Source organism: Ambystoma mexicanum, chromosome 8, assembly GCF_040938575.1.
Source record: "Ambystoma mexicanum isolate Mex_15411 chromosome 8, UKY_AmexF1_1, whole genome shotgun sequence".
NCBI classification, from domain to species: domain Eukaryota; kingdom Metazoa; phylum Chordata; class Amphibia; order Caudata; family Ambystomatidae; genus Ambystoma; species Ambystoma mexicanum.
The window spans coordinates 48,047,843-48,065,065 of record NC_090929.1 but is presented as its reverse complement, the minus strand read 5'-3'; the positions used below and the strand labels follow the sequence as shown (position 1 = coordinate 48,065,065).

Here is a 17,223-nt window from a genome sequence, read left to right as displayed (position 1 = left end):
TGTGTTCCAGACATTGATGTCTGACCGGCTCCAGCACTGTTTCGTTGCTAGAGGCGGGACACTGTTGATGCTGCTATGGAGTGGTACCTCCCTGATGAAGAGCACTACAGGGAAACATGACTTTCCCTGTATTTCCTTTCGAGTGTTACTGTTACACTTTCCTGTGCACCAATGAGAGGCTAGTGGCAGCAGTACCTCTTTTGATCGTGAATGGGTGTACTGCCTCCATACATGTTTGCCACAATGGTGGTCCAAAATCACTAAGGGCCGGATTCACAGAAGTGTTCTATAATTGGCAAAACCCCAGTGGGAAAGGCTATTGGAATTAGGCCCTATTGCGTTTACCTTCTAGTGCCTCTACCTAATGCATGTGCGCTGTTAAATAAATATAAGTATTTTGTACTTACCTGTGTGGCCATTCTCGTACTTGTCAGGTTTTCGTGTTTGTTAACTGTACTTTACAACAAACCCCTGCTTGCATAAGTCACGGCCTAACTTCCTGTCTGTGTTATCAGGCTTTTGTGTTAAACCTTTGCAGGTCCACTAAGGTTGGCTTCACAGACCCCTACACCAACAGTGGTTCTGGAAAATCTTACAACTGGAAAAATGCCTTCTCCAAATGAAATGTTTCACTGCCACAGTCTCCGGCACATTCTCTGCACGATGTCTCTTGAACGAACTCGACTGCGCCAGTAAATAGCTCACCCTGCGCTTCCGGCCCAAATCATAGAGAGGTTATAACAGGAAGCAGAAGGGGGTGGCATTGGGAACTTGTAAGAACTACAAGAGACCTTCTAAACCTGACCTCTAGATGGCAGCATAGTCCGCATCATATAATGCTATGACAGGTTCCTGGTGCAAAGTAAAGATTCTGAGCAACTGCATAGAATGTTTGAAACCTTCACAGAAACAATGACAAAGCGGCCATTTGCAATGACTACAGCTCTGTTCTAAACCTATGTGGTTAGTGTTGCTTTAGCCCGCCTACTATTCTGGGAGTTATCAACACTCCTGCCAAATCCTGATATGGGTCATTTAAACTATTAAACAGCGCAAACCCTCAATAAACAAGTCGACACCACACGCGGCCCATGCATCGTGCCACCACCCACAGAGGTGGTGTAGGGACATCGTAACCTCGCACAAGAGCTTCCACTCATGCAAGGCCACCTCAAAGTGACTCTTTCTACAAGAAAGGAACTTGCTTCTTACCTGGGCACGGCGCCAGCTGGCAGCTCCGCGAGTCGGTGTGCCGGCCCGAGCAGGCCTGGCCTCCATTGGCCGGCAGAGGGTTATCGCACAGTCGGATTCTCTGCTGGCTGCCTTGGCCACAGGTCTGGCTGCAGGGGCCCCACTCTAGCCAATCAGAGAAGCCCCCATTCACTGTCCAAAAAGAAGCGGGGAACGAAGAGTCAGAGACCGGTGATATTGAGCGATACGCACAAGCAAAGATACTAAGGAGCGAAAAAACAGAGCATGAAGGGAGCCCCGCCCACAAGCGCATCCAGCTTCAGTCATTGGTGAAAAGCCATTAGCCTCAGGCCATCAACCTACTTGATATGTTCTGCATCATGTTCAAATAGCCAATCAGAATGCCTGACCAAAATTCACAGCTCACTGACCACAATGTGAACGAACCAGTCGTATTCAGCTGTGTAGTTTCCATGGCACCATCTGGTGCCCAGGGCAAGGAGGAAAGGAGTTGCTCTCCTCCAGGGTTCTGGGCCACACGAAAGAGTCTTTTACATGAGTTGTGTTTGATTTAATCCAAAACCATTCACATTATTACATCTTTATGTCGACCTAAAAATAGATACACAATCATTCATAATAATCAACACGTGCAAATCAATGAAAGAATATTAACCTTTCACCTGAGCACGCGACCGCGGTTAGAGTGGGGGTACAGAAGATAATTCTACTCTGACCAAAACAGGGCTCAGTGGACCCTTTACTCGCCCGCCATCTCCACCTCTGTCGGAAGGAGGGGCCCAGTGAGGTACCCCACTCATGGAGGGGAACTGAACCCAGATCCACTGTTTGAAACCTGAAGGACAGTAATTGATGCAATTTAAGAAGGAATTTCGCTAATAATAAAAATGGATGCAAAGGACAAAGCAAGGCCGCAACAACTCTAGCAGGTTTTTAGAGCCACCCCCCCCACCACCACCAGAGAACTTCATTCCAGCAGCACCGGGCAACACAGTAACAGCGAGACCAAGAGGAAATAGTTTTTGGCAAATGTCAGCCTTTTTGGCAAGCACAGTTCTCTTGGGAACATGCTCAACCAACAAAACCAATGAGACCGCCATGTTAAAAAAACGCCAGTCTGAGATTTGTCGCAGGGACCCTTGGGAGACAGAGTTCTTGGCAAGGCCAGGCAACCTTTTATGTGCAAACAAGCTTGGGTAGTTGAGAACTGTGGGCCAGGAAGAGAGTCACGTGGCCTTCTGAGAGAGAGCAAGGAAAAGCAGTGCCCGCCTTGCATAAAGGCAGTGGGCCAATCAGAAGCCGAACATGTTCAATTAACACACATTTGGTGTTTTGCATTAGAGTTGCAAAAGGTGTGCCATTGGGTTCGTGGTCCTATTCGCAATGCGCAGATCTGTGTAAAGGCAGGTGCCCAACTGTGATGCCATGCAGGTGCCCAGCCATGTGCACAGGCAGGTGCCCGGCTGCGAGGCCACATGCCACAGGCCTCTGCAAAATCGACCACATTACCCCGGAAGATCATTGACCTGCACTGGTTCCCACTGCAAGACAGTTTCATCCTTAAATCCTGTGTCATAATCTACAAGGCTGCCATCCTGACGTCCCCAAGCTACCTCACTGAGAAACTCAGCCCCTCCGAAGGCCTGCCATCCACCAGAAGTAAGGACATGTGCAGACCTGAACTATGCCAGTGTAGGAAGGAAAGAACCAGAAGACATGACTTCTCAGTCTACGCCCCAAGTTTCTGGACCCTCCTTCCCGTCAACATCAGACTGGCCCCATCACATCTACAGTTCAGGAAAGAGCTCAAGACCTTCTTCAAGGAGTGGCTCTTACTTAACACCTAGGTTCCCACACCCTGCACTCCCCACCCTACCTGATACTGGGTGATCTGCTCCCCACTGTCTTCCCCCAATGCTGCCAAGTGCCCACCTTCCCCTGTTAGCTCCTCTCTCGTTTTTTCTCTGCTTCCCTCACTGTGTTCTTCCCCCCAGTGATTGTAAAGCGCTCTGTTTATTTATTTAATTGATTGTTTATTTTTTACATTTGTAGAGCCGCAACGTTGCTTCCAGCCGTTAGGGGCACGCTCGATAAATACCCTAATAATAATAATAATTAATAATAATAGTAATTATTCTAATAATATTAACGCCATGCAGGAATTGGCATTCTGAGGCTGGACCGGTCTCCCTGTATCGACACGCCTCCCTCATTCGCAAAGGGCTGAGCGTACCCAGGTCCCATGAGATAGACCACGGCCATGCGACGGCGCAACGCAGGCAGGGGCCGCTCCTGACCACTACCTGCACTCTTGACAGTCTGCCCACGCACCCATTCATGGTACAGCTGTGCCGTGCTCCATTGCCACCCCTTTTGGGGGTGATGCCCACGCACCCATTCATGGTGCAGCTGCGCGTGCTCCATTGCTGCCCCTTTTTGGGGGTGATGCCCACGCACCCATTCATGGTGCAGCTGCGCCGTGCTCCATTGCCGCCCCTTTTGGGGGTGGGGTGATGGCCATGCACCCATTCATGGTACAGCTGCGCGTGCTCCATTGCCGCCCCTTTTGGGGGTGATTGCCATGCATCCATTCATGGTGCAGCTGCGCCGTGCTCCATTGCCGCCCCTTTTGGGGGTGATGGCCATGCTCCCATTCATGGTGCAGCTGCGCGTGCTCCATTGCCGCCCCTTTTGGGGGTGGGGTGATGGCCATGCACCCATTCATGGTGCAGCTGCGCCGTGCTCCATTGCCGCCCCTTTTGGGGGTGATGGCCATGCTCCCATTCATGGTGCTGCTGCGCGTGCTCCATTGCTGCCCCTTTTGAGGGTGATGGCCAAGCACCCATTCATGGTGCAGCTGCGCCGTGCTCCATTGCCGCCCCTTTTGGGGGTGATGGCCATGGACCCATTCATGGTGCAGCTGCGCCGTGCTCCATTGCCGCCCCTTTTGGGGGTGATGGCCATGCTCCCATTCATGGTGCAGCTGCGCGTGCTCCATTTCCGCCCCTTTTGGGGGTGATGGCCATGCACCCATTCATGGTGCAGCTGCGCCGTGCTCCATTGCTGCCCCTTTTGGGGGTGGGGTGATGGCCATGCACCCATTCATGGTGCAGCTGCGCGTGCTCCATTGCCGCCCCTTTTGGGGGTGGGGTGATGGCCATGCACCCATTCATGGTGCAGCTGCGCCGTGCTCCGTTGCCGCCCCTTTTGGGGGTGATGGCCATGGACCCATTCATGGTGCAGCTGCGCCGTGCTCCATTGCCGCCCCTTTTGGGGGTGATGGCCATGCACCCATTCATGGTGCAGCTGCGCCGTGCTCCGTTGCCGCCCCTTTTGGGGGTGATGGCCATGGACCCATTCATGGTGCAGCTGCGCCGTGCTCCATTGCCGCCCCTTTTGGGGGTGATGGCCATGCACCCATTCATTGTGCAGCTGCGCCGTGCTCCATTGCCGCCCCTTTTGGGGGTGATGGCCATGCTCCCATTCATGGTGCAGCTGCGCGTGCTCCATTGCCGCCCCTTTTGGGGGTGGGGTGATGGCCACGCACCCATTCATGGTGCAGCTGCGCGTGCTCCATTGCCGCCCCTTTTGGGGGTGATGGCCATGCTCCCATTCATGGTGCTGCTGCGCGTGCTCCATTGCTGCCCCTTTTGAGGGTGATGGCCATGCACCCATTCATGGTGCAGCTGCGCCGTGCTCCATTGCCGCCCCTTTTGGGGGTGATGGCCATGGACCCATTCATGGTGCAGCTGCGCCGTGCTCCATTGCCGCCCCTTTTGGGGGTGATGGCCATGCTCCCATTCATGGTGCAGCTGCGCGTGCTCCATTTCCGCCCCTTTTGGGGGTGATGGCCATGCACCCATTCATGGTGCAGCTGCGCCGTGCTCCATTGCTGCCCCTTTTGGGGGTGGGGTGATGGCCATGCACCTATTCATGGTGCAGCTGCGCCGTGCTCCAATGCCGCCCCTTTTGGGGGTGGGGTGATGGCCATGCACCCATTCATGGTGCAGCTGCGCCGTGCTCCATTGCCGCCCCTTTTGGGGGTGATGGCCATGGACCCATTCATGGTGCAGCTGCGCCGTGCTCCATTGCCGCCCCTTTTGGGGGTGATGGCCATGCTCCCATTCATGGTGCAGCTGCGCGTGCTCCATTTCCGCCCCTTTTGGGGGTGATGGCCATGCACCCATTCATGGTGCAGCTGCGCCGTGCTCCATTGCTGCCCCTTTTGGGGGTGGGGTGATGGCCATGCACCCATTCATGGTGCAGCTGCGCCGTGCTCCATTGCCGCCCCTTTTGGGGGTGGGGTGATGGCCATGCACCCATTAATGGTGCAGCTGCGCCGTGCTCCATTGCCGCCCCTTTTGGGGGTGATGGCCATGCACCCATTCATGGTGCAGCTGCGCCGTGCTCCATTGCCGCCCCTCTTGGGGGTGATGGCCATGCTCCCATTCATGGTGCAGCTGCGCGTGCTCCATTTCCGCCCCTTTTGGGGGTGATGGCCATGCACCCATTCATGGTGCAGCTGCGCCGTGCTCCATTGCTGCCCCTTTTGGGGGTGGGGTGATGGCCATGCACCTATTCATGGTGCAGCTGCGCCGTGCTCCATTGCTGCCCCTTTTGGGGGTGGGGTGATGGCCATGCACCCATTCATGGTGCAGCTGCGCCGTGCTCCATTGCCGCCCCTTTTGGGGGTGATGGCCATGCACCCATTCATGGTGCAGCTGCGCCGTGCTCCATTGCCGCCCCTTTTGGGGGTGATGGCCATGCTCCCATTCATGGTGCAGCTGCGTGTGCTCCATTGCCGCCCCTTTTGGGGGTGGGGTGATGGCCATGCACCCATTCATGGTGCAGCTGCGCTGTGCTCCATCGCCGCCCCTTTTGGGGGTGATGGCCATGCTCCCATTCATGGTGCTGCTGCGCGTGCTCCATTGCCGCCCCTTTTGGGGGTGATGGCCATGCACCCATTCATGGTGCAGCTGCGCCGTGCTCCATTGCCGCCCCTTTTGGGGGTGATGGCCATGCTCCCAATCATGGTGCTGCTGCGTGTGCTCCATTGCCGCCCCTTTTGGGGGTGATGGCCATGCTCCCATTCATGGTGCAGCTGCGCGTGCTCCATTTCCGACCCTTTTGGGTGTGATGGCCATGCACCCATTCATGGTGCAGCTGCGCCGTGCTCCATTGCTGCCCCTTTTGGGGGTGGGGTGATGGCCATGCACCTATTCATGGTGCAGCTGCGCGTGCTCCATTGCCGCCCCTTTTTGGGGGGTGATGCCCACGCACCCATTCATGGTGCAGCTGTGCATGCTCCATTGCCGCCCCTTTTGGGGGTGATGGCCATGCTCCTATTCATGGTGCAGCTGCGCCGTGCTCCATTGCCGCCCCTTTTGGGGGTGATGGCCATGCTCCCATTCATGGTGCAGCTGCGCATGCTCCATTTCCGCCCCTTTTGGGGGTGATGGCCATGCTCCCATTCATGGTGCAGCTGCGCCGTGCTCCATTGCCGCCCCTTGTGGGGGTGGGGTGATGGCCATGCACCCATTCATGGTGCAGCTGCGCCATGCTCCATTGCCGCCCCTCTTGGGGGTGGGGTGATGGCCATGCACCCATTCATGGTGCAGCTGCGCGTGCTCCATTGCCGCCCCTTTTGGGGGTGATGGCCATGCTCCCATTCATGGTGCAGCTGCGCCGTGCTCCATTGCCGCCCCTTTTGGGGGTGATGGCCATGCACCCATTCATGGTGCAGCTGCGCGTGCTCCATTGCTGCCCCTTTTGGGGGTGGGGTAATGGCCATGCACCCATTCATGGTGCAGCTGCGCCGTGCTCCATTGCCGCCCCTTTTGGGGGTGATGGCCATGCTCCCATTCATGGTGCAGCTGCGCCGTGCTCCATTGCCGCCCCTTTTGGGGGTGGGGTGATGGCCATGCACCCATTCATGGTGCAGCTGCGCCGTGCTCCATTGCCGCCCCTTTTGGGGGTGATGGCCATGCACCCATTCATGGTGCAGCTGCGCCGTGCTCCATTGCCGCCCCTTTTGGGGGTGATGGCCATGCACCCATTCATGGTGCAGCTGCGCGTGCTCCATTGCCGCCCCTTTTGGGGGTGATGGCCATGCACCCATTCATGGTGCAGCTGTGCCGTGCTCCATTGCCGCCCCTTTTGGGGGTGGTGTGATGGCCATGCACCCATTCATGGTGCAGCTGCGCCGTGCTCCATTGCCGCCCCTTTTGGGGGTGATGGCCATGCTCCCATTCATGGTGCAGCTGCGCGTGCTCCATTGCCGCCCCTTTTGGGGGTGATGGCCATGCACCCATTCATGGTGCAGCTGTGCCGTGCTCCATTGCCGCCCCTTTTGGGGGTGATGGCCATGCACCCATTCATGGTGCAGCTGCGCCGTGCTCCATTGCTGCCCCTTTTGGGGGTGGGGTGATGGCCATGCACCCATTCATGGTGCAGCTGCGCCGTGCTCCATTGCCACCCCTTTTGGGGGTGATGCCCACGCACCCATTCATGGTGCAGCTGCGCGTGCTCCATTGCCGCCCCTTTTTGGGGGTGATGCCCACGCACCCATTCATGGTGCAGCTGCGCGTGCTCCATTGCCGCCCCTTTTTGGGGGTGATGCCCACGCACCCATTCATGGTGCAGCTGCGCGTGCTCCATTGCCGCCCCTTTTTGGGGGTGATGCCCACGCACCCATTCATGGTGCAGCTGCGCGTGCTCCATTGCCGCCCCTTTTGGGGGTGGGGTGATGGCCATGCACCCATTCATTGTGCAGCTGCGCGTGCTCCATTGCCGCCCCTTTTGGGGGTGATGGCCATGCTCCCATTCATGGTGCAGCTGCGCGTGCTCCATTTCTGCCCCTTTTGGGGGTGATGGCCATGCACCCATTCATGGTGCAGCTGCGCCGTGCTCCATTGCTGCCCCTTTTGGGGGTGGGGTGATGGCCATGCACCCATTCATGGTGCAGCTGCGCCGTGCTCCATTGCCGCCCCTTTTGGGGGTGATGGCCATGCACCCATTCATTGTGCAGCTGCGCGTGCTCCATTGCCGCCCCTTTTGGGGGTGATGGCCATGCTCCCATTCATGGTGCAGCTGCGCGTGCTCCATTGCCGCCCCTTTTGGGGGTGATGGCCATGGACCCATTCATGGTGCAGCTGCGCCGTGCTCCATTGCCGCCCCTTTTGGGGGTGATGGCCATGCTCCCATTCATGGTGGAGCTGCGCATGCTCCATTTCCGCCCCTTTTGGGGGTGATGGCCATGCACCCATTCATGGTGCAGCTGCGCCGTGCTCCATTGCCGCCCCTTTTGGGGGTGGGGTGATGGCCATGCACCCATTCATGGTGCAGCTACGCCGTGCTCCATTGCCGCCCCTTTTGGGGGTGATGGCCATGGACCCATTCATGGTGCAGCTGCGCCGTGCTCCATTGCCGCCCCTTTTGGGGGTGATGGCCATGCTCCCATTCATGGTGCAGCTGCGCGTGCTCCATTTCCGCCCCTTTTGGGGGTGATGGCCATGCACCCATTCATGGTGCAGCTGCGCCGTGCTCCATTGCTGCCCCTTTTGGGGGTGGGGTGATGGCCATGCACCCATTCATGGTGCAGCTGCGCCGTGCTCCATTGCCGCCCCTTTTGGGGGTGGGGTGATGGCCATGCACCCATTCATGGTGCAGCTGCGCCGTGCTCCATTGCCGCCCCTTTTGGGGGTGATGGCCATGCACCCATTCATGGTGCAGTTGCGCCGTGCTCCATTGCCGCCCCTCTTGGGGGTGATGGCCATGCACCCATTCATGGTGCAGCTGCGCCGTGCTCCATTGCCGCCCCTCTTGGGGGTGATGGCCATGCACCCATTCATGGTGCAGCTGCGCGTGCTCCATTGCCGCCCCTTTTGGGGGTGATGGCCATGCACCCATTCATGGTGCAGCTGCGCCGTGCTCCATTGCCGCCCCTTTAGGGGGTGATGGCCATGCACCCATTCATGGTGCAGCTGCCCCGTGCTCCATTGCCGCCCCTTTTGGGGGTGATGGCCATGCTCCCATTCATGGTGCAGCTGCGCCGTGCTCCATTGCCGCCCCTTTTGGGGGTGGGGTGATGGCCATGCACCCATTCATGGTGCAGCTGCGCCGTGCTCCATTGCCGCCCCTTTTGGGGGTGATGGCCATGGACCCATTCATGGTGCAGCTGCGCCGTGCTCCATTGCCGCCCCTTTTGGGGGTGATGGCCATGCTCCCATTCATGGTGCAGCTGCGCGTGCTCCATTTCCGCCCCTTTTGGGGGTGATGGCCATGCACCCATTCATGGTGCAGCTGCGCCGTGCTCCATTGCTGCCCCTTTTGGGGGTGGGGTGATGGCCATGCACCCATTCATGGTGCAGCTGCGCCGTGCTCCATTGCCGCCCCTTTTGGGGGTGGGGTGATGGCCATGCACCCATTCATGGTGCAGCTGCGCTGTGCTCCATCGCCACCCCTTTTGGGGGTGATGGCCATGCTCCCATTCATGGTGCTGCTGCGCGTGCTCCATTGCCGCCCCTTTTGGGGGTGATGGCCATGCACCCATTCATGGTGCAGCTGCGCGTGCTCCATTGCCGCCCCTTTTGGGGGTGATGGCCATGCTCCCATTCATGGTGCAGCTGCGCCGTGCTCCATTGCCGCCCCTTTTGGGGGTGATGGCCATGCTCCCAATCATGGTGCTGCTGCGCGTGCTCCATTGCCGCCCCTTTTGAGGGAGATGGCCATGCTCCCATTCATGGTGATGCTGCGCGTGCTCCATTGCCGCCCCTTTTGGGGGTGATGGCCATGCTCCCATTCATGGTGCAGCTGCGCGTGCTCCATTTCCGCCCCTTTTGGGGGTGATGGCCATGTACCCATTCATGGTGCAGCTGCGCCGTGCTCCATTGCTGCCCCTTTTGGGGGTGGGGTGATGGCCATGCACCTATTCATGGTGCAGCTGCGCGTGCTCCATTGCTGCCCCTTTTTGGGGGTGATGCCCACGCACCCATTCATGGTGCAGCTGTGCGTGCTCCATTGCCGCCCCTTTTGGGGGTGATGGCCATGCTCCCATTCATGGTGCAGCTGCGCCGTGCTCCATTGCCGCCCCTTTTGGGGGTGATGGCCATGCTCCCATTCATGGTGCAGCTGCGCATGCTCCATTTCCGCCCCTTTTGGGGGTGATGGCCATGCTCCCATTCATGGTGCAGCTGCGCCGTGCTCCATTGCCGCCCCTTTTGGGGGTGGGGTGATGGCCATGCACCCATTCATGGTGCAGCTGCGCCATGCTCCATTGCCGCCCCTTTTGGGGTGGGGTGATGGCCATGCACCCATTCATGGTGCAGCTGCGCGTGCTCCATTGCCGCCCCTTTTGGGGGTGATGGCCATGCTCCCATTCATGGTGCAGCTGCGCCGTGCTCCATTGCCGCCCCTTTTGGGGGTGATGGCCATGATCCCATTCATGGTGCAGCTGCGCCGTGCTCCATTGCCGCCCCTTTTGGGGGTGATGGCCATGCACCCATTCATGGTGCAGCTGCGCCGTGCTCCATTGCCGCCCCTTTTGGGGGTGATGGCCATGCACCCATTCATGGTGCAGCTGCGCGTGCTCCATTGCCGCCCCTTTTGGGGTTGATGGCCATGCACCCATTCATGGTGCAGCTGCGCGTGCTCCATTGCCGCCCCTTTTGTGGGTGATGGCCATGCACCCATTCATGGTGCAGCTGCGCGTTCTCCATTGCCGCCCCTTTTGGGGGTGGGGTGATGGCCATGCACCCATTCATGGTGCAGCTGCGCGTGCTCCATTGCCGCCCCTTTTGGGGGTGGGGTGATGGCCATGCACCCATTCATGGTGCAGCTGCGCCGTGCTCCATTGCCGCCCCTTTTGGGGGTGATGGCCATGCTCCCATTCATGGTGCAGCTGCGCCGTGCTCCATTGCCGCCCCTTTTGGGGGTGATGGCCATGCACCCAATTATGGTGCAGCTGCGCCGTGCTCCATTGCCGCCCCTTTTGGGGGTGGTGTGATGGCCATGCACCCATTCATGGTGCAGCTGCGCCGTGCTCCATTGCCGCCCCTTTTGGGGGTGATGGCCATGCTCCCATTCATGGTGCAGCTGCGCGTGCTCCATTGCCGCCCCTTTTGGGGGTGATGGCCATGCACCCATTCATGGTGCAGCTGTGCCGTGCTCCATTGCCGCCCCTTTTGGGGGTGATGGCCATGCACCCATTCATGGTGCAGCTGCGCCGTGCTCCATTGCTGCCCCTTTTGGGGGTGGGGTGATGGCCATGCACCTATTCATGGTGCAGCTGCGCCGTGCTCCATTGCCACCCCTTTTGGGGGTGATGCCCACGCACCCATTCATGGTGCAGCTGCGCGTGCTCCATTGCCGCCCCTTTTTGGGGTTGATGCCCACGCACCCATTCATGGTGCAGCTGCGCGTGCTCCATTGCCGCCCCTTTTTGGGGGTGATGCCCACGCACCCATTCATGGTGCAGCTGCGCGTGCTCCATTGTCGCCCCTTTTTGGGGGTGATGCCCACGCACCCATTCATGGTGCAGCTGCGCGTGCTCCATTGCCGCCCCTTTTGGGGGTGGGGTGATGGTCATGCACCCATTCATTGTGCAGCTGCGCGTGCTCCATTGCCGCCCCTTTTGGGGGTGATGGCCATGCTCCCATTCATGGTGCAGCTGCGCGTGCTCCATTGCCGCCCCTTTTGGGGGTGGGGTGATGGCCATGCACCCATTCATGGTGCAGCTGCGCCGTGCTCCATTGCCGCCCCTTTTGGGGGTGATGGCCATGCTCCCATTCATGGTGCAGCTGCGCGTGCTCCATTGCCGCCCCTTTTGGGGATGGGGTGATGGCCATGCACCCATTCATGGTGCAGCTGCGCCGTGCTCCGTTGCCGCCCCTTTTGGGGGTGATTGCCATGCTCCCATTCATGGTGCAGCTGCGCCGTGCTCCATTGGGGGTGAAACAGTAGTGTGCAGATTTTCACAGAGCTGGCTCTTCAAAGAGCACCTTTGGCGATCTGCCTTTCCTGCTCAGGTGGCCAGAAGGGGAGACCTGGTGGCCTCATCAGGTCAGGTTCACCCCTTCCCCTTACCCCCCACATGGGTTGGAGGAGTGCTAGTCACGTGCCCGATACTCGCCCATTGCAGCATGGCCTCCGGGAATCGACCACAGGGAGCGGAAAATACCGAGGTCTTCAGGAAAGCTCGCTGGGAAAGTGTTCTTCATTTCAAAAGGCACGTGCAAAAAAGCACACGTCCCGTTCCAACCAGACTGATGGGAAGTCTACCAGGAAATGGATTGAGGGGTCCTCAATTATGAAAAAACATCAAATGGGAAAAGGAGACCTAAGAAGAGAGGGTGAAGGACCAGGATGGTAACTATGAATTCAATAGGCTGGTCTCCACTCACGTGACCATATTCATCTTAAAATACATTTTGGGAAACGTGACTGATGTCTGGGCCTGATCCTTTTTCAGTGAGGGAGGTGTTTTTGACATCACTCTCTATTTTAAGAACTTTTTGTTTTGGGGACAGTGGTTAGGCCATAAGGCTACCAGTTGGGGGTTGAAGGGGGTGGTGATGGAAGGGGGTAGCCGGGGGAGGGGGAGTATCCCATTGATTTCCTGTGTGTAGCACTTCTACCTCCTTTATGGGGAGTAAGGATAGCTCAGGGGAAACGCGTTTGTCTTGGAAGGAAACAACGCAGCCAACAAAGGTTCGAATCCCGATCCTGCGCTTAGAAACCACTCGCTGATATTAAGCGGGTCATTACTGTAGGAAGAAACTGGCTCCTGCTTTCTTGTTACTTTAAGGGAATGTTCCATCTTAATCTGGCTGGTGGTCGGGGTATGTTCTTTTTTTACAGTCTTTGGCTGCACTCCCACACGCCTTTATGTGTTTACCTGATGTCCATGTTCAGAATGGATGACCATATTGCTGAAGCCCTGTTGTTGTTTCTCACTGTTGTCGTTGGGCGTCTCCCTCCAGGGAAGGGAAAGGACTCTGCCCAGGCTGTGGCCAGAGCCTGGGAGACGGTGTCTATGCGCTTTGAGCTGCTTTGGGTTGGGCAGGGAGTCCTTGACACTCTAATCTACACCCAAACCCTAGCGATCTTATGTCGGTACCTGATCTGGTTAGCCATGATTGGACAGCAAAGTAGGATCTGAATGTTACAGGTCCTCTGACAGGTGGGCTGTGGTCTCCTTGAGCCCAGGTTTCTGAATATACGGCGGGGTTCTAGGGCCACTCCAGAGGTTGACTAGGGTCCTATCAAAAACAGCACCAACCCTAACTCTGCTCTCTATCAACTGGTGGAGACCTGCATGGTGCCTCCTTCCCATGAGTCAGTGGGAACAAGGGGTTCTCTGTCCTGTACTCCACTGAACCCCCTCTGCAAGGTTTTAGGGGCCTTCTTGCTCCTAACCAGGGAGAGGGTCTTGCTGAGGCTGAAGTCCTCTGTTGGACCTTACTATCACCTGTAGACCCTTGCCGGATCACCAAGACTGCACCTCTCGTCTGCTACATCTCCGAGGTCCACCTTCGTCATAGAAGGCAGGGGCCCTTCTTAGCCAACAGCCTGGAGTCGAGATCGATGGAAGACTGAACAGGAGGTCCGCTCCCAAGACTGGAAGCGCCAACGAGCCATCTGACAAAGTCACCCCTGCACCTGCGGCCCCAATACCTCCAATGCAGCAAACAGCCCTGAGAGCCGTCATCCCTCAAATGGCCTCAAGCCTTGATGTCCTGCTCCTCATCTTGCCGTATGTTCTGTGAGCGCCCTGAGGCCTTCGGGCGAGTGACGCAGTATAACAATCATGTAGATAGATAGCTAGACCCCCCAGAACCTCGATGTACCTGAGTTCGCTGGTCCCCCGAGGGTGGGCTCCAGGATCTGGGCTGCATTCCCTTCTTGCTACCCCCTGCCTTTGCCCACTGAATGCAATAGCGCGTATAACACCACCCGGCAACTACACTTGCCTCGCCCTTTGGCGTGGAACCAGGGTACAGCCAGGAATAAAGTCTGGGGCCCCACAAGGAATTTAGGATTGGCAGCTGGTTTCTATTGTATAATGTCTCACTAACTAACTGCACTTGCCTATTGTCTTGAACCCTGCTGAATCCTATTGCAGAACTATGATAACTCTTCTGAACTTCCCCTAAGTATCCAAAACTCGGTTTTTACATTAAAAAGTCTTGTTGAGCAATTCTTCATAGGACAGGATTGACCACTTAGTGTTATTTTCCAATTGCTAAGGGTCCCACACCTTTATAAGGTGGATCTGTACTAATGGTGTATTTGGCAAATCTTTCCCTGTCGGAATGCTGCGTCCTCCTGCTGTGACGTCACTGCAGAGGGAAGCAGCATCGTCTCAGGCAGGGGGGAATTGAGACGCTGCTCGTGCCTGTGGGCTCCGGCACATCATAAGAAGATAAATAAATAAAGAAAGAAATAAATGAGCTGCTGAGGGGAGAGAGACATTGATATTCTCTAAGTTGCATTTAGGTCCCCTGTGCCTCTGCCCTATACCCCCTGTAATGCTGTTCAATAAGGGGCAGTGGAGGGGTAGCGGGGGACGCCAGGAGAGTCCCTAAAGCATTTTAAATTATAGATGAGTGGCTTTCAACTATGGGTTGTAGTCCACTGCGGAGGTCCAAGTGACATTATAGACAACTCAAGCTTTGCTCTGATTGTCTATCAGAAATGACTTGGAACCCGTCGGTGGAATATAGCCCTGTAATTGATAGCCACCCAGCTATAATTCTATATATCTTTCTCTCCCATGTTAGCTTGGGTAACAACCCATTGTTGAATAACTGTAGCTTGATCTAATATGTGGTTGGTGTCCCAACTGAACACTTGTGTTGTGTATGGCAAATGTTACTTACCCAGTCAGAGTCTTTCTGGTGCTTGGATCTGTTTAGAGTCACATGGTTAGCATATTCCTCCAACTACTGTTCAGTCCAGAGTATTACAATTTGTTTTTAACCAAAGTAAACATAGGGGTGTACCTGTCCTATAATCTCTACCATACCTGCATGTTAGTTACCTTGTAGTATTATCTTTAGCTTAATGCGACTAGGCTGTTTAATAGATATTAATATTTATTATACTTACCTGTGTGGGTAATCTATTGATTGAGAACCATTGTGTCTGTTACATAAACCTTATACCCGTCACCTGATCTCCTCAGTCTGAGCCTTACTGCTCAGTCTCGTTACCAGGTGAGAGTTGGGTTCGACTTTGTGTAAACCTTGTAGGTCCACTAAGGTTGTCTTCCCAGAACCCTGAAACAACAGCGGGTCTAAAAAACCCTCCAAACACAAATATATCATGGCAGAGAAAGAAACAGAGACAGAAAGAGTGGATTAGAAATGTGCTAGAAGTCTTATATGTTCACTGACCTGAGTCGCATGAGCTTTAGAGCTCAAGGGTTCAGGGGACAGATTAAACGGCAAAAAGATAATATTGCTGTAGGCGTGAGTTCACCCTTCAAAGACCAACATAAATCCACAACAGGATCCTCCAAGGGATCCGCCAGCTTCCCGGATAAGTCTCTCCACACCTGCAACAGCTCTCTGCTAATGCTTTCCTAATAATGGCAACACAAAATGGCGTCTGATTTCACGGGATCATCGTTCCAACCTCCACCCAGTCCCTATCAATACAAAATGCAGTACTTTCTGTTCTTTGAGCCCCTGCGTCGTCTCCGGCTATCCCACGGCCAGCGATGCTTGACCCATGTGGTTTTAGAGTGGTGCACGGAGACACTCCTTCACCGGCCTGATGTATTTGCCCTTTCCTCCTCTGTACACCTTGTTGTTACTTCAATACTCAGGGTTGAGGGTGCGGCGTGCAACCAGAAATCTTCTGGTATCAATAGATCTGAGTGGCAGGGGCATTACAGATCATCGACCCACCGGCGTATGCCGCCGCCCTTCCTGGAAGCAGAGAGTCGCCCGCACACATGCCGTACACCGTGGATTGAGTCTGTTTGAGAGAGAGACCTAATTCCAAGGACCGCAGATAACTCATGGACCGGCACAGGATCAGCCCTGGCAGCTTTGTATTTGAACCCTGTGTGCCCTTCATTTCTACAGAAGAGCTGAATCCCAAATCAAACACAGAATGCCTCCCACAGCTTTTTCACCATGACCGGTGGCCACCCTGCCGCCACGTGACTGCACTATCTGTGCCTAAGAAAAACGGGGGGATAATCCCTATTTTACATACATGGGCTATCCCACGTTCGCCGACCTACAGTCTTTGTTTTGTTTTACCAACTTTTCCCTCACTTTTTTTCCACAGAAAATTAGATTAGATGTGTACTGGGGGTGTGGGTAGTAAGGGGCAGGGGTCACCTCCCTCATTGTTGCAGCCAACAAAGCAGAAAAGTCGGTAAACATAAATTGGCGAACTGACACCCCCAAAAGATGACGCAACACCTGAAAATCACAGGAGTCCCCCAACTCTATGTGTCTCCTTGTTCTTCTCTAGATACACTGGACATGAGCCTATGAAGCTCTCGACCTGGGCATGATATGCAGATGATCGCAAGGATCTAAGATCACGCTTCATAGCGTTGAGGGACTCTTCCTTGGGATTTTCAGGTGTTGCTTCATCTTTGGGGGTGTCAGAGCTAGCCTTGATGATGGACCGATGGAAGTCCCAGTTCTACCCCACAGGAGTGGATTTGTCTGCAAACAACCCAAGGGAGGACCAGAGAAGATGCCGATGAAGATATAGCCCAGCAGGCGATACCCCAATGGAAACCAATGGAAACCAATAGCAAAATGTGGTGGAGACCCGCCTGCGAATACTCTTAAACCTGGAGCAGAGGGTCCCCTGAGAATGAGTATTGCCAATAATCCACCACCCCAGGACTCAGAGGTAAGTACTCACTGTGTTTGCTTCCTGGAAGTTGATTTCAGGAAAGAGAAACAAACCAGCAAGAAAAAGGCTTATTTTCTAGGTGCGCTTTACAGGAGACCTCCGAGGGCCTTGAACCCCGGGCCAACATGA

At 55.8% G+C, this 17,223-nt stretch overlaps 1 protein-coding gene across 2 annotated transcripts in view; it reads right to left on the bottom strand.

Moving 5' to 3' along the window:
* HMCN2 (hemicentin 2) overlaps positions 1–17,223 on the bottom strand; it is a 936,787-nt gene that overhangs the window by 167,640 nt on the left and 751,924 nt on the right. For both annotated transcript variants that reach the window (XM_069609262.1, XM_069609261.1), the window contains one exon: positions 1,213–1,383. In XM_069609262.1, the coding sequence (XP_069465363.1) occupies positions 1,213–1,383 (171 nt within the window). The remainder of the gene's footprint in view (positions 1–1,212; positions 1,384–17,223) is intronic.